The 24,283-nt window shown below is 36.0% G+C and overlaps 1 protein-coding gene across 1 annotated transcript; it reads right to left on the reverse strand.

Annotated features, from left to right (window-relative positions):
* Window positions 1-204: 204 nt before the first annotated feature.
* Window positions 205-23,924, reverse strand: LOC133843764 (neuropeptide CCHamide-1 receptor). The gene is given in 10 exon segments (XM_062277449.1): window positions 205-1,281; window positions 1,355-1,492; window positions 2,278-2,415; window positions 2,781-2,884; window positions 3,679-3,891; window positions 3,954-4,057; window positions 4,123-4,349; window positions 8,348-8,403; window positions 8,405-9,027; window positions 23,671-23,924. Coding segments are annotated over 9 exon segments (1,473 nt in total). The 5' UTR covers window positions 8,705-9,027; window positions 23,671-23,924; the 3' UTR covers window positions 205-1,088.
* Window positions 23,925-24,283: the final 359 nt, after the last annotated feature.

Below are 24,283 nucleotides of genomic sequence, written 5' to 3' on the forward strand. Positions count from 1 at the left end.
CAAGTTTTTGCCATCTTAAAGTTGCCCATAAAAGTCACAGCTGTAAAAGGAGATAGAGAGCGAGAGCGACAGAGATAGCGAGAACAATGACTGCCCACGCTGAAAAGTAGGCAACATTTTTTGCTGCTGAAAAGTAGGCAACATTTTTTTTGCTACTGCATTTGACAGATTTGTTGTCGGTGACAATGAAAAGAATTTTACTGCTGAACGGCCACAAAATGTACATTTATTGCAACAATCGTTTAAAATCTTTGACATTCAATATACATTGATCATATACTGCATATACATACACATAATATTTAAATTTATTTACACAGTATGGTAAACATTTGGTTTGCTTATTTACAAGGCCAGAGGGAGAAGAGATTGGACAGTGAGAAATTGTGAGTAAATGGTTTTTGCAATTGATTTGCCTTTGTGTGTGTGTGTTTGTTGTACGGACATGCCGAGCACGTAACTTGTTTAAATCTTAGTCATAAATCTTATTGTAATCATTTTAATTAAATTTCGTTAGCTTAAAGCCGTTGCAACGGCTGCAATACTTTAGTATGGACACAAACACAGTTTCATTGCCTTATGACTACGACTAGAACATGAAAAACACATCAAATTCTTTCATATATACTTATTTCATATACAGTATATATACATTATACAAGCCGCGAGGAACTAACGAAAGCCATCAACTTTATATTAACGTCATGATGTTCTTCGAATCACTTTCCACACCGAATCCCTCAAGTAATTCGTTCAACTTTTTTCTTTTATGAGCCGCACTCTTTGGGGAGCCTTTAAAGTGATGTGACGTGGTCAACTTTTGGCATTTCTCTCCAGTATCGCAGAAAGATCGCGATGTTGGTTCTTAAAATTGTATACTACATACTTTTACTTATGCTATATAGTATGTGTGGGAAAATATTTGACTGTTGACAAGTTGCACTTGTAGCCAAATATAATCATACTTGTGTTTGTCTCGAAACAGATTCAATTAAGCTTAACTAAGTTTTATGCTTTATGCACGTTGACTTCCTGTAAGCTCCGTTAGCTGACGATGATGGCTGCCACCTGGTGGACAGCAGCTCAGCTCAGTTGAGTGGCGACTCCTGTATTCTGTGTGTCAGCTGTGAGTCCTTAAGTGGACCAAACTCACTAAGGGGCGCAAATTCATAGCCGGCGGTGTCATTATGAGGCGGCAATGTCGTCAACACGCTACTCGCTCCACCACCGTTGAGTCCACCATTCGGCAGCGTTGTTATTGTCGTCTCCTGCAGGCGACAGCTAACGGGATGGACACGTGCAATGGTTATGAGCTAGTCATAGCGGTAGTTTAGCACCTCAACCTGAGACTCACCTGCGCATGGTGCTCTGATAACACGAGTGACGCGATTGAAATCTTTTCGAGGCTGTGCTGGTCATCGATGTGTCTCTGTGCATGCAGAATGTGTCGCGCTGTTTGCGTCTTCCGCTGGCGCCTCGACAGAACAGATATCTACATGGGAGTGAAGTAGGATTGGTATTTTTGTTTTGTTGTTTTGGGAGCGTGGGAAAGTAGGAGCCTTCACTTAGAGATGCAATCAAATGCGAGCATAAAACACATACGAATATTATATTTCATCAACATTTTTACGAGCTCAAGTCGGTGATTTTTGATTGCAATCACAATGCGTAGCTGCTGCTGACATTACCATCAATGGAATTGCTTTTATTGCATGAATTCATCAATAGCAAATTGATACAATTTTGATACAAATTGTCTGTCGAATTTGTTATTAAACTACTTTTCCCTTTCTAGCATATTTTGGGAATAGATTTTGCAACATTTTTGCGCTGATTGTTTGTGGCATTGTTCGAACCATTAACTTGTCTCTTTTGTCTTAGCAATTTCCCATATGCCATAAATTGTGCGTCTAGAAAGCAGTAGCAAAAAACAATTCCATCAGAATTGCAATCAAAAATCAAGTAAACTTTTACGCAAGAATTACGTGTGTGTGTGATTTGTGTCCAAAGGACATGAGTTTGGCAAGTCAAAACGTAAAGTTGAAAGTGTCTGTTTGTTGTTTTCTAGTTTCTCTGTTTGTTTTAAGTTGTTTGTTTGCTTGTAAGTTTATGAGTTTGAGAGTTGTGGATATAAGTTTGCAGTTTGCTTACGCTTACAGTTACAGTAATTTGCTTGTTATCGGTTATCGACAATCGGTAATCGGTAATCGCTTATGGACTATCGCTTGCATGCTGTTATTCAGTTAGTCAGCTGCATTGATGTGAATGAACAAATACCTATTGAAATGCTTGCGAAACGCGCCGCTCACAAAGTAAAGGGCCACCGGATTGGCACAGCTGTTGGCAAAGGACATGCAGAAGCCGACGATGCGCAGCACATGCCAGAACATGTTGTAATCCACTTCTGCAGTTGGCCTGCAAACAGAAACGGAAATGAGATAGAGAGTGTGATAGAGAGATAGATAGATGGATGGATGGATGGCAGAGGGGAAGTGGAAAATTGTTTCATATGTAAACCTAATGGAGACATAAGCCAACGACAAGCTAGAAATTGATTGAGCTGAGTAAAACGGGTCACAACGCATGATGTCCGCATTACTCATACGCAGTATGAGCCATCCAACCATCTGACAAAAGCCCGATAGCCAGCCTGCCTGACAACGCTGGACAGCGGCTAAGCGGCAGTCATAAATCCTTCCAGCATCCTGCTCACTCATCCGCATCCTTGCTTCCTCGCTTGTCGTTGTCGTTGTTGCTGTTGAATAGAAGCCAACACTTACCAGTAGTAGAACCAGAGAAAGAAGACGTGATAGGGCAGAAAACAAATGCCGAAGATGACAACAAATGCCAACACCGTCACGGCAACTTTGCGACGCGCTCGAACCTGCAACAACAAAGAAAAAACACATACAATAACAATAATAACAACTCTTGAATACGAAATACTATTTATCTAGTGCAAGAGAGGAAAAAAAAATCTCTCTTCATATCTTAAGATGCTTTGCATCAAGGACAAATTATTGAAGTAACAATTGCGTTGGCGTCCAGCAATTGAATATTCAATTTGGCATGAAAATAGCTTAGTTACAGCAGCAAAAGCGATTACGTGATTCGAATTTGTTCTTCTATCTTAAATATCAATTGTTTGTTATGCATCGTTGATTGAAATACATTTATTCTAGGCGCAAACTCAAATTGGTTTAATCAAAATGGATTACCATTTATTCGCTTATAATCGATATCAATCACCATTCATCAAGGGTTTACTACATATTTAATATTTATTATCAATTGCCACGGACATATCTCTTAATATATATTTAATTTTAGAAGTTATAAAATAATATGTATGCTTTGATTTCTATTTTGTACACTATGGTATATTTCGAATGCAGAAGTATGTTAATTTACGAAAGATAGCTTCTCGTACTTATCGTTTTTGAATGTGGTAGAATATCGATATACGATATTTGATATATTATAGTATTATACGGTATAATAATTGGAATATTTAAAGGATAATACTGCACTATTTTGGATTTATTGAAAATGGGTTGTAACCGTAGCTTTCTTAATTACTTCATAAGCAGACTTTCATAATTCATTCATTAATAAAATCGTCAATCAAATTAAACTATCTTAACAAAAAATACATAAGAAATGTAAAATTCAATTTACCTGCCGCACTGCTCCCTGCATCTCACCAGGAACACTCGCCGAGTACATTAAGTGCAGTGCTATGAGGACATAGAACACTGCAATGATCACCAATGGGATGGCATAGTAGACCAGAAAGTGCAACATCACCATAATCTTGGCATAGTTCTTGCCCCATTCCACCGGATATGGATAGCAATAAACAATCGATTTCTCATGATTGATGCCAAGAGGCTAAAGAAAATAAAAATGCAATTAACAAACAAATGCAAATAACAGTAAAATGGGGAAAGCACCTTTATATTGCTACCAATCAAGGCTGGCAAGCCACAAAGAATGGCCAGCAGCCAAATGGACACTGCGATGGCCAAAGTCATGCGTGTGGCACGTCTTCCGCCACCTGTTGAACGAATAAACAGCTTGAGATAACCTGTAAATGAATACAAATTCAGTTAATTTGCTTACCATGTGCGTGGAACTTGCGCAAGGGATCGACTATGGCAAAGTAACGATCACTGGAGAGAGCTGTCAGCGTAAAGACCGATACGCCAATGGAGACATCCTTCATAAACTCGGATACGGTACAAAGGAAACTTCCCCAGGGCCAATACTCAACAGTATATATGGTGGACACCAATGGAACTGTGGTCAATATCACTAGAAGATCAGCTAAAGCTAAGGAGAGAATGTAGCTGCAAAGTGTAGATAAATTTAGTGCATGAATAGAATAATTAATGAACGGAATATATTTTCTTAGTATAACACTAAACAGATTGTATTTCCTCTTATATGAATAAAAATTTGAAATTCGGCTTGAAAGTCAACCATAATGATTGGGAGAATTGATTGAGGAAACATTTCTGAATGAATTCGTTAGTATAAGAGTATAAGGATAATCTAGATTTATTAGTGGCAAAGAACAGGGAATAGAACAAACTAGTATATTAAATTTTAACTTAAATAATTTAATGAATAGTTGCTGACAGAAGCTATTATTATTTTACAAACATTGAGTAACTTACGGCTGGGATAAGTTGTCTTCTTATTTTAAAATGCTCAGCAAACTAACTACCAGTTTAAATTAGATTAAACTCTCTCAATTAAAAGCAGTTTTCTTCTTTTCGTTTCTTAGTAAAGACATACTAAATTTCCCCCAAAAATCCATGTACCCAATTTCTTACTAAGCTACTCCATTTAGTTTCCGAGAAGTCACTTGGACTGTCTCTGCTTTCTATTAATATGCTATCAGCCTGTCAGATTTTTCCCCTATTCCTATAAGGCAACACTTTGTTCATCAGCTGACGCCATTCATTGGCGTTGTCCTTTGAAATAGGAAACTCAGCAGAAAAGTCTTGACAAATTCCAATAGCGATTTTGGCTTTTCCGCCTGAGATAAACAGTCTGACCCTTCTGTTATGCTGGGGTCGCTTTGCACGTGTTTCCCGGAGACCCTTCTGATTTATGTAGCTGAGCTTCAGGCAAATGTGCGCGCTTGTCACTGCTACTGCATTGAGGCTAATGCTAAGCGCTTTTGACAGGTCGTGAAGATAAAAATTGATTTATATACCGATTTTATTAAAAATAGTCTCTGCGATGAAATGTAGCAGACTACTTAAAATTCCGCAAATATTTAAAGAGAAGACGTGAAAGTCAAGCTTGATTTGCAGTCTCACTTTTATTACAATAGTTTATTTTTTAATCCCCAACAGCTTGGCTAGTTTAAGCTCTGAGAAATGTTGGCAATTTAGTTGCCGGCAAGCTGATTAAAGCCAGCGTAGACGACAAACGCATCATTCGGTTAGTTGGCTTCTTCTATTTGCTTTTATGTATGTAATTTGGTGTCGCTGGCATCACTCTGAGATGAAAATGAATTGCAACTGGAGGGCAGAGTGTGATCTCATACAGTTATTTCAGTTTTATGCCAGCAGCGTGTGCCTTACAATAAATAAGCTGCATGTGGCACTTGGTGTGTGCAACATCAAATTACATTTCCGTGACGCGCGCGGGCAACCAAAGTCCGATAAGCATCGACTCAAGGCGGAGAGCTCCAGAGAGAGAATAGTAAAGAGCAACCAGCAACTGGCAATTTGAAAATACTCTCCTCATTGCCTGAAATGCAATTTCAACTTAATGCGATCAGTTGACATTCGCTTGCTTTTTGGCAAGGCAAACATAAGTTAGATGGGTTTTCATGATAAAATTGCTGCAAGTGCAAAATAAGCGACGGAAAAAATCTTGTTTATGCAACATATATTAAACAAGTGAGAGAGCTACTGTCGGTTGGTATACTCGTACTCGACTGTTAAATATCCTGTATGTATTTACAATAAAAGCAAATCAAGTGCAGTATTATTAACCATAATATAAATATACCAAATAAATATACTGAGGAAATAATAAAGATGTACCAAATCATATATTTGGTATATTGATATACAACTTCATCCAAAATATACCATAAAATGACAAATATACGAAATTGTCAAATAAGGCAATTTTATAAAATTATGTGTTCAAGAGTATCTTACAGCTGGGCAAGGTTGTCTTCACTTTCTGAAATGCTCAGAAAACAAATTACTCCGAACTGAATATACTTAAAATTACCTCAATTAGCTGCCCTTTTTTACTACAGCATTACAGCATTATCGAACTGCAAAGGTCAGCGCATAATTTCCGTGCTGAAACAAGATGACACAGGTCAACTGTCCCTTGGAAAGTGGCAGTGAGAGTAAATATTTTAATTGGACGCTTGCGGACTGTTGACAAGATGTCGTTGACGAGCTGCAATGTTGCCTGGCTGTGGTCATGTTAACATACCTCAGCGTGCAGCGAGTTGGGAATGTTGAAGTTGTGTCAACAGCCAGAGAATGTAACATATGAAAAAATCTGGTTCTCTTTGATACAAACAACAACAAAAATGAAATTCAATTCAAACGTTTAGATTGTTTGGCTCTCTGCGTTCTTTAGTAATTGTAAAAAAAATAAATATTACGTTTACACTATCCTGTTTGACATATTAAACAAATACATTCATATATTTGTATAGAAACAAATTTCTATAAACTCCCGTAGTTATTTTAATGCATGTGTTACTTTAACAGATAATGACTTTCAATGTACTTTATAGAACATACAATATAATAATTTTATATATAATAATATAAACTTTTGAACCAAAAGCAAGAAAAAAACAAATGCATTCAACAAACAACATCTTATAAATATATAATTTTCTTCATGAATAATAATGTGAAAATACCAATTAAAAATGTTTTAATACGAAATAATTGCATTATAAATAAAATATTTATAGTCCCTTAGAAATATATCTAATATAAGTGATTGACAACTTAAACAGAAACATAAATAAACTCTATTGCAGTTCACAAACATTTGCTGCAAAAGTTAGCATATGCCAATGCTGGTCTTAGTTTAAAAGTAAATCATCTATATATGTAGCTGGATTACTCATCGATTGCCGCACAAAATGTAGTGAATGCAATGGACTGGGTCAAGTTTAATAAACTTATGTAAAATCGATGGTAAAAGTGCAGCTCATAAGTATGAGCATAAATATGTTCGTTGCCTTAAGTTAAGCTAATGTTAAAGCACAAGCTTACATCGGAATATTCTTGAAGCTCAAATAAGTAGGCAACATCTTTCAGAGCATGTCACATGCGTTAGCAATTTATGCCAAGTCAACGCAGACGGCGCATGATTTTAGCCATGACTGAATCGCATTAAACGCAATGTCTAACAATAACCTGATTTATGGCATTCAATTTATGCAAAAACAAAAATTCCGAAACACACACCCACACACACTCACACACCACGAACACGTTTAGTTGCGAGCGAGCATGGCTAATTAGTTTGGCACAATGCGGAGGAGGCAAACGTCTCTTTTGCTGGTTTGTGACAACATCCAACAAGAGTTAAGAAGACGAATGCGAGCTGCTGCTGTGTGACTGTGAAAATTGTAAGTAATTTCCAGGCAACAACATTATCGCCACCATCTTTTTGACTCTGCATACCGCCCACGTCCTTAATTAGCTAAGTAACATTCGCTGTCTCTCTGAATTGCCATCATCTCCTTCTCCTTTTCATTTTCCTTGCTCACACACTTTCTCTCTGTTTCTCGGTTTTGGCTGCATGCATAATTTGGCATACAATTTAAGCGAAGAGGTCGCGCATAATTAAATTCACTTTAAGTTCGCCATAAATCAAAAAGCCATTTTCGAGCCAACACCCATAAAGCATCTGCCATTGCCTAACAATGCAATACCCTGTAGCTAACATAAAATTATAGAGTGTGCTTAATTTAAAATATTCTTAATAATACCTTTCACTCTATACTTACGTATACTTAATGCAAATATATTGCTATGATGATTTTAAAAAAAAATTAGTTAAATTCTTTCTTATCTATGCCCTTAAAGCGTTTATGGAAAAATCTCCAAAAATTATGCAAACTCTTTTTTATCTGTGGTACATATACTTAATAATATTATTCAAAGGCCCCTGCTTTTAATTAATCTGTCGAATTCCTAAGATATATATATATATATTTTTTAAAAACCAATAACTCGAAAATGTGAAAATGATTTCCTATTAATAAAAATTATTCGTTACGCCCCGTTTTGCCATCACACATTCTCAAGGGTATTTAAAAAGTTTTTACTAGACTCACGTGTTGGGCACATTTCGCATCTGTCGCACGCTGAGGAAGACCACAATCAGTGTCCCCGTTGCCGAGCACGCCCACCACAAAGATGATGGCGAACAGGATCGGCACAATGTAGGTCTCCGGCCGTCGACCATATGGCACGTAGGGTGTCTCCGTTGTGGCTATGCTGATGTTGTCGTCAAAGAGCGTTGTCTGTGATGTTGTCTCCATGACCAGGTCCCACAGCATGCGTGTGGTATTTGGCAATGTTAGTGGAGACTCTGATACGGAACCGGAAACAGCACCAGAACCGGAATCGAGATCCATGTCCATATCCATGGCAACGCTATTAAAGTCGTTGAGTAGCAAACTCGTCATCATAGCTCTGAAAATTCTATGCGTCGCGTCGTTGTATTGTGTTTCCTTTTTTTTTGGAATTTCAGCCGCAATAAACGGCAAATTATTTAAGCGTAAACTATTAATTCAATTTCCTCTCGCCTCGTTTCCTGTTTCATTTTATATCTACGCGTTTTTTTTGTTCGCGCACGCGAATTTTTTACCCTCAACTTTCCCTTTTTTTTTGGTACTTTTTGGTCTCCCCTATTTTATTTTGTACAAAAGTTTTTGATGCAAATTCGCAGCGATAAATTTTCGCATCTATCGTTGTTGTTGTTGCTGTTGATTTTGTTGTTGATGCTCTGTTGCTGTAAACAAAATAAATGGAAACAAACGTACTGTAAAATGTGTTTAGTTTTGCTTTTCGTTTAAGTCAAATTGAGCATATTTTAATTGAATTTTTCCGGTAATCGCTTCAGTTCCCCGCGGACAAAAATAAAGGGAAATTGAGATTCGAACTAGTTTGATTAAACGCCCTGGTCGAGAATACTCGAAATACTCTTTAGAAATTGCAGAGTTAAAAGCAACATTAATTTGATTTCAAGTGTTGTGGAAATAAGCTCAGGCATTTTTATAAACACACATATCGTTTTGATCAGTTGATTTATATGCGAAGCAATTGAAATCAACACGGTGCAAAAAAAACTTTAATGTGCAAAAAATGATTTCTCGTATTTTTGGCAAAATAAAATATTGATTACGCTTTCGATAGATATAACCGTAATTTATATTTCATTTTGAATTAAAGAGCATTTTAAATATCATTAAATCGGAAATAATGAAGAATCAACAAATACATTTTTTTTATTTTGTATTCACACGGATTTTGGAAATTGAATTGTTATTCATCAGTTGAATGTTTTCAACTTTAGTTATGCAAATTAAGTCTAGAAATTTCAATTTCAAATTTCAATAAAACAGTGGTTTCAAATCACGATTTTAAAAGCAACATCTATAATTGTTCTTTATTGAATTTCCACTGTGAATTTGTTAATTTCATCTTATCGTTTGGCTGAACAGTTTTTAAGACTATTTATGTAAATTTTATGTAAAAATATTAAACAGCCTGATGCAGCCACGCATGTGAGTTTGTTTATGTTTTATGCGGTATTCATAATATTTTGAGAGCAGTCGTGTGTGGATTTTGTACTCAGGCAAGCAAAACAATAAATGCCTACACTGAATAGTTACTTCAAAGAAGAATAACTATTCATACATACTTTTATGTTACTTTAATGTCAGCTGGGAACTGAGAACTGGGAATGTGAAAGCTGAGCACAGATTTCAATTACCAGGAATTCCATTTGCTGTGTTGTCTGGTGACCGAGAACCAAGAAGTCAATAGCCAAGAACCCAAAAGTGATGTGAAGTGGAGTGAAGTGAGCCTGAAGAGCCATTGAAATTTTTGCCAAGGCTTGAGCAACGCGCATTTTTTTACGACACAATAAGTGTATGGCTGACTATATGTATGTGTACGTGTGTGGGTTTTGCGATTAATGGCTGGAAATGGAATGAAAGTATGCGAGAAGAACTTGGGACTTGTTGATAAGGACATATCAAGACTCTGAGGTCATAACTCAGTGACATTCAGCTGCAGTCGCATGCAGTGGCAATTAGCTGCAAAAACAAGCAAGCGTTGCATTTTAATATCTCTTTCTCTCTGTTTTGTTTTAATTAAAAACAATTTCGCATACACAGAGAAAGATTCACTCAAAAACACACTCATCATACATTAATGTGCCGTTTGAAGTTTTCATTGAGTGTCGAAAATGCTGACAAAAGAGCTGCAATGGAAGAGCTTTTTCCCCCAGAGGGATTGAAAGAGCCAGCAATGTCTGAATCTACTTGTGGGAGGCAAACTCTACCACAAAGATAGCATGCAATCAAATTTGCAGCTGCCGACAGAAAATTGCAACTCTGTGGCATCAACAACAATGGCAAAAAAAAATATACGAGAAATGACAGAAAATCAGATGTGATTATGCGCTTTACCTCCGTTTAAAATGACTAAGTTAATGTCAGCCAGAGATTACGTTTCGTATGAGCAATAAACTTGCTTGCAATGTGCGTGTGTTAAATCTTCTTGCCAGTATTAAATGCGAGCGTCAATTTGACATTGTGCTTAAACTTTAAATTAAAGAAATGATGCACTAACATTCTAGAATCAAAAATATTTTAATTTGAATTTGAAAGACATTATTTAATCAAGATAATTTCCCCAGAAAAGCTTTAAAATTCTTAATGTTTTGACTCTAGTCCTAAATGCCCATAAATATTCAATAGTGCCCCTAATCATCTAATCAACAAATATGAGTATAAAATCACTAAGTTATTGGCCGCCAGAGATTACGTTGCGTATGAGCAATAAACATGCTTGCAGTATTGCGTATTAAATCTGCTTGCCAATATTAAACGCGTTAGTCAATGTGACTTTGTGCTTAAACTTCGAAGTAAAGAAATTGCTCACTGACATTCTAGACAAATCAAAAACATATTAATTTGAATTTGAAATAAAATAAAATGATTGCACTAGAAAAGCATTGAAATTTGAAATATTTTGACTCTATTCCGAAAATCACATATCTATTCAATAGTGTCAGGTTGCTTCTGATCAACTATGTTACTTGAAGAAAAAAATATATAATTATCGGTAAATAGTCTATTAAAATACTAAATATACTATACTATAGATAACTTCATCAAGAGAATACTTTTTAATCACTCTTTCTGTATCCTTCACGTGAGCTGAAGGAATGTTTACAATTGCTTAGAAATACTTGTTATAAACTATTTGCTCTCATTGCATTTTTCATGTTAAAGCAATGCGTGGAATTCAATAGAATTAAATTGAATGAAATGGAAAATACCTTAAGCACTGCAAAATATTCTCCTATGCTTCATTAATTTGCATCGCAAAGTTTTGACCATTTTGCCGGAATGAAGATTAAAACATTGTTGGCAATACTCTCAAGTTGGTTATCGAAACAGAGAGAGAAAGAGATAAACTTTTGTGCTACTCGCCTGCCCCTTGAGCTCTCTTCCAGCAGCTGCACCTCGCGGCTGTTCATCAATGTGGCAGACAGTTTATAGTGCATAGCTAATTAGCTCAAGTTGCAACTCACTTAAAAACAGTTCAATGCAGGCAGCGGCGCGAAAAGTTTTTATGGAAATTTCTCGCTGCGAAAGCCAAGTAGAATTTTCTGTCGACACGCACAACTTCAAGTCTGAAGTCTGTTTATCTCGTGCAGCGCAATTTGTGAGCTGCGAGTATTGTTCATTTTGTGGCAGAAGTTCGTCTTGGGTCCGTTCTACAGCAGGACTAATGATAAAAATTGATTTTTAATGAATTTATGAGAGCGTCTTGTGTTTGCTAATTGATGTGCTCCATAAAAATACCATTTAGATTCATTGTAATGGCGTCAGCTTGAATTGATCTATTTGAAATTGTTTGCAATTGAAACTGCTCGACAATCAAATACCCACTTATCGAAGAGAAGCATGAAAAGACCAAAATTCAATTTGCCTTTTCTTCATTATAGCGAACTCTCTTGTCAAAGATCGACTTGTCAAAATAAACTCAATTTTCTTTGTTAAATTTTGGCAGTGACTTAATTTCAGTTAGTCACTTTGTCAGTCAATCAGTGGGCCACAACATCATTTTATTTTTAGATCTACGCATGTAAGAATTAAATAACCAAGTTGAATGAATGGCAACCTTCATCGATAATAATCTTATCTGAGTCTGTGATATTTACATTTCATGTTTGTTGCTATGACAGCTGTTTTTGCTACGTCAAATTCCACAAGATTTGTATGCTGAGAGCTGAAGACACATTTAATTGCCTAAAAAAGAAAATTCATTCATACACTTCACATGTACATTTAAGAAGTTAATTATAGAAATGATTAATAGCATTTTATTTAAATTCAACAACAATAAAATCCAACAACTTTAAATATGTCTTTCTGCTCCTCAGCCATTGCATTGCTGACTGATGATGATAACAAATATTAAAGAGTATACAAATTTACTTTCAACCAATTATTTCTGCTACCCTTATAATAGAAGTGTATATAACTTTGTGCCTATAGAAAATGGACATACTTGTATGTAACAAGATATAAATAACCTGGTGTATTTTGATATACCAAAGTTATTCTTCGGTATAATTTATTTATTTACTTTTTTGGTATATCAATTTAGTACATTTTAAAAATAATTCTGCTCGATTTAGCTTTAATTGTAAATGGGCAGCAGGTTCTCAGCTTTCGTCGCTCATAAGATATTTGCAATCTCTAAGCTCATAGTATAATTTCTAGCTAAACAAAGCAGAAAATTAATTGGGACAAATGTGCTAAAAAGGAGAGAGCGTGTAAACTCGGTTGCTGTCGCTTTTGATTTCAGTTGAGAACTAATTAGTTACGAGGATATCTGAAAAGCATTTGCACTGTTTCATTTCAATCATAAGCTCAAGTTACAAACGAAAGTTTTCGCACATAATTTTCTGGTGATGTGCGAGAGAGTAAGATAGAGAGAGAGAGAGAGAGACCTTTGATAAAGTTGGTCGAGCAACAAAATGTCAACGTAGCCGTTGTCGCATTGTTTGTCGTTCTTGTAATTAATTTGTTAACACAATTCCCGAGCAGCCTCAAGGATGTCAACATACATACAAACGTATGCGCATACACATACACACACATTTTGTATAGTGTATTAAGCATGTTTGTGTTTGCTGTACACTTAGCTAATTGAAATTTACAAAGTGCACGGCGTTTAATTTGCATAAAGGATCATAAAGGCTTCGGTTCATAATTGGATCACATTTCTCTTGTACCAAAAATGATTCAATTCAATTTGTACTCGTTGTACAATTTGTATGCGAATAATTTCCTCCCCTGAAACTCTCATCTATTTTTGGGCTGACACCATTAGAGCCCAACTTGGCTAACCTGTTTTGCTAGTATCAATAACGAGCTTACCACAAAAAGAAAACAAATGAAAAAATCAAAACGGCAACGAGAACGAAAGCGAGCTAAAAGTAAAATCAAACAAAAATACAAAAAGAAGAGCGAGAGAAAAACTAAAACGAAGTCCATTGATTTATGACAAGTCGGTGGCGGGAATGGTTGATTCGCTTATCTGGCGACCATCTGGATACCACAACCATTTATGGACTCCCATCGAGTGTGTTGGCCTTTTATACACATCAACAAACACACACAAGAGAAGTGTGGATGGAGTGAGTAGATTTGATAAATCAATGCAATTTATCAACAGTTCACTTAAAATCTGTCGCATGTTTTCGGGCACCCGCGACACTTTTATCTCAACGCAAACATTCCCCCCCCGCCGCACACGTCCCGCCTTTCCCAACTTCCATTTACAGTTTCAGTTTCAGTTGAGTTCAGTTCAGTTCAGAACGCGAATCTTATCTCTCAGCCATGGGGGCTTAGTGCGTCTCCTAATAAATACAGTTAAGTCTTCTACTCTCCCGCACACACACACACACAAACACACACATACGTACTCAGAGTAGCGCCCAAATATTTCGTAATAAATAACGCGACTCAACAGCATTTTACAGTCGGTTGTACACATTGTTTTCTTTATGTGTGTCTGAGGATTCCTTGAAATATGCGTTACTACCGTCTGCCACCTATGTATATATAGAGACGATATGAGTATTTTCTGCCCACCACATTTCCCTCTCCTTCTTTGGTGCCGCAAAAGATTTGTGACTGGGCATTTGTTTTGCTGCTTGTAATTGAATATGCCCAGGGCAAGAGTTTCCTCGGAAAGCAGCGAAATGCGTAGAAATATTACCCAATATATACTCGTAATGGAAGAATAATAATTTACAAAATACCCTTAAATGATGAGCAAGACAAACAAACGCTGAAAACCCTCAGCAAGTCATTCTGAGTTATTATCACTTTAATAAACGAGAATATTCACAGCTTACGAAGGGAAAATCACAGTTTGTTTGCTGATGCGTGAACTGCAAACTATCTAGAGTTCAAAGTGTAACAGCCACAGCAGTCATTTAGCAATATTCATAATAAACTGAGTTGCGCTTAAGCCACAGATAAATGTCAGATGAGAGAAAAGCATTCAGCGAAATGAATGCAAATATTTACCAACTCTCGGTCTGAGTACTTCAATTATCATATGTGAAACCGCAATAAAAATATCACATTTAAAGCCGCCTTTAAGCCATTTAAATACATAGTTTTACAATTTGCATACATATAGTACGCACATATTTATATATCACTCTCACTCGCACTCTCGCACTCTCACTCTCGCTGTCTCTGAACTCTTATGGCTAATGGAATTTGCGGCTTTACTTGCAGCCTCAGGCTTTAATCTGCTTCATATTCTGCTCATGAAAATTGCTTTTGATTACAGCAACAAAAAAAAATAAAGAGAAAGAAAAATGAAAACCAAAAAAAAAATGAAGAGCTTCAGTGGCTGATAGCCATTATCTACATAATTTATATAATAGCTGAAGCATTATTTTTATAAATTCCTTCGCCTGAAAGTATGCTTTAAATTTGTGCGCACCGGAAATCGACTGTCAAAGCGAACACTAAAGCGATTCTTTCACGTACAACGTACAATTATTATATAGTATGGTGTAATTTTATCGGGCAATTTGAGCAACATAAAAATGTAATTTAAAGTCGTCCAAAGTGGATAAAGTGGCAAGAGGCGTGTCTGGTTATTCTCCTTCTCAATCAATGCCCCACTAAGCTGTAGAAAGTTTAAATTGCAGCTGCGCCTCTGCTTCTAATGTCTTTTAATAACAGTGCTCACAATGAACTTTCAATACTGTTACAGGGCTTTCACCCTACTTTCCCTTTGCTAAGTGCAATTAAACTCTGCATTAGTTGGGGGCCAAACGAAGACACAATTGAAACTGCAATTGTTGGAAACTCACGCATACAACTTTTAAGCATGCAACAGCTGCCAAATTGGCACAACAACATATCGAAGTGGGGGGTGTGCTCGAAATCTGTTTCGCCTTAATTGCTCACAATATTCCGCGTAATCGTTTGGCATTACGACAAGTGCTTAAGGCCATTACATTCCGGCGGAAATATTCATTTACATTACACTCAACAATTTGTATACTTAAAGTGACGCAAGCGTGGCGAAATCTTTTATTGGAATGCTTCATCTTGTAGTTTGGCATGCGACATGTGGGGAACTTAATGAAGACGAGTACATTAAAATTCTGCATTGTTGTCATCGCACAGCTTCATTTAATTTAAGCTCATTCTGTGCTTGCATTTAACTTTGGCCAATGAACTTTATCACACATATTTCTTTTTATATTCTCATTCCATTTCTTTCACTGGCTAATTGTGTACTAAAAGTGGCCACTTTTTCTGTCACTTTTTGACTTTTAATACACTGACGCAAAGTCCATTACTATTGCCATAGAATCAGAAACAATTACAGACAATAGAAAGTGATTTAATAGCTATCAGCCCTTCGTTGACACCAATTCTGGTTGCCCTGTCAGATCAGTTAACAAATGAGTGTATTAAATCTTCGACACCCCGAAAATAGTCGCTCATTCTTGATCTTTTTTCGTTTTTTTTTTTTTCACACGACCCTTGGTCGAGTGTTTGTGCATGTAAATGAAGTCCCTGGCAGTTGATTTATGCATTTGAGTAATGGTGTTTTCACATAAAGCCGGGAGACGACAGGCAGTCTCTGCTGTTGTCGTGGCCGACAATGTAAAGAACACAACAGGCAAAACAAAAGAATGGCAAATGAAATACATGCTAATTCAATTGTCTGTGGAATGGACTATAAACACTCGGATAACAACAGTGATGAGCCAAGCAAAAACTTTAAATTTGCTTTAAATAATTGTATTTAAATACGATTAGATCTAAATTGCAATTGAAAAATGCTTTGCGAAATCTGCAAGTGACATCAGCATCCACTGAGGCAATCGATTGATGGCTGGCTAGCTGTATTGCATAATTTGAATATATAAGTAAATAAATTTATGATGTAATGAAAACACATATGTCTATTATATATTCAATTATATTCACAAGTATTTAGGTTATGCAGCCATATGCATAAAAATCAATAATAGCATGAAATCTAATGTTTATTAAATTATAATTAAATTAAATTATAATTAGATTATTTAGATTAAGCCGTCATGCAAGAATTGCAAGTAAGAAAGCTACAACGGAGTGTACTGCAAGATATTATCTACCCTTGCTTAATAAAATTAAAGCAATGCAGAGTTATCGTCAAAATATACCAAAGTAATATACCAAAACATACTAAAATATACCGAAAAATATATTACTTACATATATCGATATATGACTACATTTTCATTATACCATAAAACTGAAACCAAAGCAATTTACTAATATTTGTATATTCGGAATATCACTATATATATATTCAAAATATACCATAAGTACAAAATATACCACATTCCAAAGTAATTAAGGTCCGACATCAGTATCCATTTTGAGTATTAAATAGAAATTCTATTGAATAAAATAACTGACTGTGAAATTTAGCCTACTTTTGGGCTAACAGTTTCGCTCTTGTTCATTACTTTCGTCTGCTCATTAATTCAAATTTCTTTTATGTGTGGCTCTTTTTATTTTAAGCATATTTTTAGACAGAACGCAGCTGAACCCAAATGCCGCCAATTTGCATAATTCTTCTCACTCTGTGAGATGCTCATTTCGTTTTTTCTCACCATAGTCTGTTGACATCTCTTTGATGGCCACAGTGCCAAGCAGTCGCATCATCAACAGCAACAGTTTGAATTTGGATGGCTCTCGACACATAAATTAAGTTGGAGCTTCGTCTTTTTCTGGATAGCGGAGGGGGATGACATTGCCTGTCTTCGTGTTCTTCGACTCCCCAAAACAACAACAACATCAGCAACGACATACATATATCATTTTCATTTTGTAATTTGTCTCTCATTCCGCTCGTTGACTAGTCCATTTGTGCCCAGCGGCCCACAGTTAATTGGTTGGGTGTCGACAATGGCCCTTCTCGTATTAAATTACATGACAGCATACATGGAACACACAGATGAGGAAGGAAGTTCGACCTGTGTTCTGCCCCTGCGGCAGAATGCCGCTCATTAAATGTGTGAAAAAAGAAGAAAATGTGGCATGTCATTTATGAATAATGTGGCAGATTCGCTTTGGATTATGCAATTTACAGTGCTTTAACTTTTTGGCCTAGTTAACTTGAATTTAAAGCGAACCATTTGATTTATTAATTAACTTGTCAAAATTAATAATTAGGAGAACTTTTATAAATAAATTTATTGGAATTTAAAGTATTTTTATGCTTTACTTTCCCATGTTTTATATTATATTCCAATTGTTTTTATAGAAAACCAAATTGGCCTGTTTTCTTATCTTTAAACATCTACAATTATAAATAAGTCTTTTTATCTATTCTAATAAAGTTTTCTAATATAAACTAAAACTCAGAATTTAAAATAGATATTTTAGAAAAACAAAGAATCGACAGAAACTCAATTAAAAAATGTAGCAGCTTAAAATAATATTTTTATTGCTTTCATTAGTTAGTAATGTATAAAATAACAAATCCATAAAGCAAATGGCAACTTGTGATTGCTAGAAACTGATTCAAATAATTGAAATGAATTTTAATTTCATAACAAAACAATTGCTGAAAATTCGATTGTATTTTATTTTTGCACCACTTATGTATGCATATTTTCAATTCCTAACATTTCATTATTTTATTTCAATTAAATGTTATAAACACACAAAATGCTATACTGCGCACAGCTAATTAAAATGAACATTGTTAAGTGAAAAGTTAATTGTAATACAATATCGTGAGTGCTTCCTTCTCGGTTGCCATAACAGTTCGATTCCATTGCCAACTATAAATGCCACAGAAGTTGTGAACTTTATTGGCAAATTCGATATGGCAGGGGGATGGTATGTGTAATGATAAATTAATTTCTGCTCTGAACAGAGCAGCGAACACACTTAATGCTGTTGTAATCATTTTGTGCACGAAACCGAAGCAAAGGTCGCCCGGCATTTCATTAATTCCAAGCGCGTGCGCTTATCAAAACCCTCTTGAGGAAAAGTATTAAAAACGCCAGCTTCTCTTCTTTAATTAATCAGACAAAATTCTGGCACGCGTCAAAATAGTAAGGACTTATCGTCCCTTATCCAATTACGAATATTTCAAGTTTGTAAATTCTCAAGCAAAAAGAAAGCAAAGTTGTTCTTAATTGAACACTCTGCAAATTGGCGTTTTTTCTTTTGGGCATTTTTAATGTCAATGCAATAACGCTAATTTCTAAATTTGCTTGTTACTTATGCGAATTAATGCAGTGTGAAAAAGGTTTTTCTATATTACTCTTTTATAGGTCAAACAACAATATTATTTGTTAAGCGATGTAATTCATTTTTTCATTCATTATACTAAATAAACGGAATTACCCGAACCATTATAGATAATCAAATACCGTAATACATGCCGGTAATTTCTATCTAGTTTATTATATGTGCAGTCATCATGATAAATAATTTACTATCTGCTGCGCGTTTTATATATTTTTCGATGACAAACTTTGACACACTCTTGGGGCTTTCTTTGCATTGAACTCATACCAGGGCAAACTTTCACTCAAGTGCTTTAATCTTTAGCTTTCCATCAGCTGCGAAAACAATGAAACTGTTGAGCTCTTTATTCAATTTCTCACAAGTGTAACGGAGTTTGATATAAGCCAATAGTGAATAGTGAAAACAATGGCAGATAGCATTACGTATACGCAATTCGTGTAGGATTGACAACAATGCCTTGTACTGAAATGATGGTGGAGACAAAAGCCACTTGCCTAGTTCAGCATCATTAGGTCTGTGTTTTGTGGCGATTGCCTCTTGAGTTGTCTGTGTGTGTGGAGTGTGCGCGTGTGTGTGTGTGCATACACACATTGATCCTGGCATCACTTTTAGCAGCCAGTAGGTAAACAAAACCAAAATAGAGTCAAGCAAATGCCTGACTGCAGTCTGACTGTTCGAAGCAGGCAACGTTTTGAGTGGAAGGTGGAAAAGCGGTTGGAGGGGAAAGTTGTCGAGTGGTGAAGTGAAAGCAAACAAAACGCTTAGGTGATGCGTTCGTCATGGCCATGTTTGATAGCACTTATTAAGCATACGACGCGTGTGCCGCCTCAAAGCCTTAAATACGACACAAAGCCACAGAACAAAAAAAAAAACTGAAAAAAAAACAGGAAAAACAAGCTATCGAACAAAAATACAAAAGTAAAACGGAATCCCACTCGAGTCTCTGGAAATGAGGGCTATGAATGGATATCAAAAAAGTTTTCTCTCTCCAACAGTTTTTTCCACTTTGAGCTTTCACTTCAATGTGGGTATATTTGACATATTTTAAGGCACTGAAATCACGTTTTCAGTTTAGTTGATGTGGGCAGCAGAAACGAAGTGGCTTTCATTGTTTTCACTACAGGTACAAATGAATGTCAATAGAAATTCAAGCCGAAAAAGTGACATTTAAAAGTTGAATCAATAAAAATACAAGATTTTTCTTGATAATTATTTAATTGTTATTTTACTTCTTAGAACTGAGTTTGAAATTGAATGTACACTCTTTAATACAGAGCAAATTAGGACTTCACTTTGTTTAAGTAGTTTATGGCAACATTTAAGTAGTTATATGGCAACAGATTCATATATAGTTAAAAAATAAACCCCAAAACCAAGTGGCATATTGAAGATTTATTTTAAAGGTTTCCTTAAAGCGAAATAGTATCTTTTTCTATCAGAATATCTTATGATCAATTTTCTAATAGTTAGCTAACTCTTTCATTTCTCCGCCAGTAATTGATGTAAAAGTCGTGCAAAGCTTTTGCTGGCTTTGAAATGAAAAACTATGCACAACTGATGCTCAGTCATTTGTCAGCTAATTAGTTGCAATTGTTTTGCTGTTGAACTTTTCGCAGTCACTGTGCCTTGCTTACATCACAGTCACATGCAGTGGAACACACACACACACAAACACAAACACCCACGCATTAATACATAGATGAAGCTAACGAATGTGCATTATAAAAATTTATGACTCATATAAATTAAATGACAGCCATTCGTAAGCATTAACAGTGAAATTAGCTCAGCAGCCACTGATGCTGGCTTGGATCTCTATATGTTTACTGTCTCCACCGCAATGGGTCTTCAACGTGAGGGAAATTGCAGGAAATTGGTAGCATATTGCAAAGATATCAACAGCAAGTGGGTTGGTTTAATGAGCTAACTATGCTCGTATGTTTCGAATAGTAGTACTATACAACAAAGTTTGGCCATAAAAGCCAAGCCCAGGCTGCCAAAAACAATGTTCGCTCACATGTGGAAGATGAATATCAATTTATTTCAGTGCCTAATTAATCAGCTTGATAATCAGAACTTGAACAACCATTATTTACATACATAGCTACTAATTAGTCGCACAGCTACATCTTATGTTTACTTGATCAAAGTGCAAATTATAGCCGGATATTGAGTAAAAATAAACAAGCAAGTCAAGTAGGAAAACACAAATTTAAAATATTTATAGACAGTAGTATGTATAATCAAGTCACATAGGTAGCTACTTCTTTAATGCTCTTAGCAAGAATTCTAATCACATTGCACTTTTCTAGACTTAACTCGCAATACCGTTTATAAATGTTTTAAAAAAACATAAATAAAAGTTGCTGAGAAATAAAGTATACGAATGGAAGCATCTACCTCTCTAGCACTTAAAAAGTTCCGTGCTTGTGATGAACACCAGCTAATCAAGCTATCTTTTGAATACAGGGTATACACATTTTTAATACACATAAAAACTGGCATCGTTAAGCAGTCGAGTGGCATATGCCACTCTATACATATCCATACATATATGAGTATAGTAATGCTTACGGCCAAGACAATGTCTGCACTGAAGCACCAATCTCAGCGATTATAAGAGCTCACAACATTAAATTGTATATTTTGATGCCACGCGCGGAATAAGTTTATTTAAACTTAGGGAAATTTTCATTCACCAGCCAACAGAAAATAACATAAAAGACTTTCAAGTTCAGTGCAAAAGCAGCGAAATGCGATAATTTTGGACACAAAATCGAGTTTGGATCGGATCGCAATAGATTCACTAAATAGCCGTGTGATTCAGGTGAGTAATTTTTTACGATTTCGCTTATTTTGTTTATTTTTACTGGACGCTAGCTGTTTAGCGCTGTCGCGTCGTTTGATTATAAACAATCTTTGTCCATACATACATATATGCATAGATGAGGCACACCTCCGATACATATAGTATTTAAATGGAACAAACATTGGCAGCAGTCAACATGGTGTCGAGTATAGAACATCGTGTATCAATTAGGTAGACAAGCTCGTAAACATTACCATAAACAGTTGTCCGCTTCTGCTTCCTTGGCTGGGGCTTACTTTAATAGTTTTGACCAGAGCACGTTTAAGCCACGCGCAACGCTTTGCTGCCAAATGCTAATAAATGGCATGCAGCAGCATCTTTCTCTCTTATCTGCACCCCACTGCAGATGGACTTTGTGTGGCAGCAATTGCAAAGTGCGGAATGCCACCCAGCTGGCAACGCTTCAAACCGCTTGCTCTACACATTTTTGCATTCTTAAATTGTTCTCTCCATGTCGTTGCATTCTCTGGCATTTTTCATTAGCTACACAGTCTGCTGGCAATTGGGGATCGTGGCTCAATTGTGGTTTTCATTTTACTTTTGCTCATAAATTTGACAGCGTAGCATGGAATGGGAGGTGTTTTCAAATCCCGTTTTCCATTGGAGCTGGTTTAACAATGACAAACTTTTTTTTTTCCTTTAACAACATGGGAGTCTGTGGTTTGCGATTGCTTGTATATTAAAACCATTAAAGCAAAATATTGTTTGATTTACTACGAAACAATTGCAAGAATATTTGGATTATACTTTTGCCACCCGAAAAAAAAATTCCAGTGTAATTTCAACGTTACTTTAACATTGCATATTTTAAAGATTAAATCTATTCAAATTAGCAACATGTTGCAGTTTCCTTTTTGAGATCAATAAGTTTTTGCCAAAGCGCTTTAATTATAAATTCTAGATGGTCGATAATATTCTTGCTTTTGGAATGCATATAGTATTCTGCTTAAAAATGCAGTTACTATTAGAATATCGAAGAACATCGCTTAAAATATTGCAAGCATTGAACAAATTCAAATTTGAAAATATCATTTGCAACTCAGTGCGTATGCTATTTAAATCAATTGTAACAATGAACTGTTGGAATTCTCATTTGGCATGCAAATGTGAGTGACTGTAAAATGTGTTAAATTTGCTACACTATAATCCTGATTTCCAACAGCGTGAGTCGGTCGTTCGGCTGCACCTTTTCCCATCACCCTTCTGCTCGATAGAGCTAGGCCCCAAAACGCTGAAGTGCAGCGGAAGCACCCGGCAAGGCAAAGGGTGCACAATAAAAAAAAGAATGAAAACAAAAACAAAAGGAAACTACACTTGTCGATTGGGGATGTGTAAATGTGGTTGTAGGGTATGGTAAACTTTTTCCTGTTCGAGTATTATTGCATTTGGCATGTTTTGCTAATGGATGGGGAACCCGATAACACAAAAACGCAAGGACTAAGAGCCAACGAGAAAATCATTTTTTTTTTTTTTTGCGAAAGTCCAAAGAGCAAAATGGAAAATGCATTAAATGTTGCGACACTACACTATTTATGGATGAAAAATGCATTAATTTGCCAATCAATTTTCGCATATCTGCTTCGTGTCAGCTGTCAGATGTCAAATATATACATACATCTATAGAAGTATATGTGCTGCCCACGGAATATCCAATATACTTGGTAAGTAATTGGACGGTATTTACCTGGTCAATTTATGATTTCCATTTCGTGTGCACTTTGAGCGACATTAGATAAACACATTTACATCAATATTCAATTATTATTTATTGTGCTTACATTTGCGTTTTAACGTTTTCCTTATTACTTTTGGGGATCTGGGGATCTTATTAGCAGTATTTACAAAATTTGCTGCTCTCACCGGAAAAACACACCAGACATTTAGCCAATTTTGTTTAAATTTAAACTTTTTATCACTTTACAATTCGCACAGACACTATCCGAGCAAAACCATTAGCGAAAACCGGAAACCGACTTCAACGCTTGAATTTCGCGCTCGCTATACGAATGTGAGAGATTGCAGCTTCCGCCGGTTTGGCAGCTAGTGAACTGGCCACGACAAGCGAACGCAGGCGACTTGTTGGCGCGCGCAAAGACGTCGACATGTTGGCCACAGTCCACAATATTCATTTACACATACAGTCGAATCTACGATTGACATTGCGGGCAAGGGGAAGGCTATGTTTCTGCGAAAATGCCGGCTGTTAAATACGCCTGCGCAGGTATTTTTAACGTTTTGTATTGAATCAAATAATTGATATTAGTAAATAATTGTTGGTAGCGCATGCTACGTATTTT

Source organism: Drosophila sulfurigaster, chromosome 3 (genome assembly GCF_023558435.1).
Source record: "Drosophila sulfurigaster albostrigata strain 15112-1811.04 chromosome 3, ASM2355843v2, whole genome shotgun sequence".
Classification (NCBI taxonomy): domain Eukaryota; kingdom Metazoa; phylum Arthropoda; class Insecta; order Diptera; family Drosophilidae; genus Drosophila; species Drosophila sulfurigaster.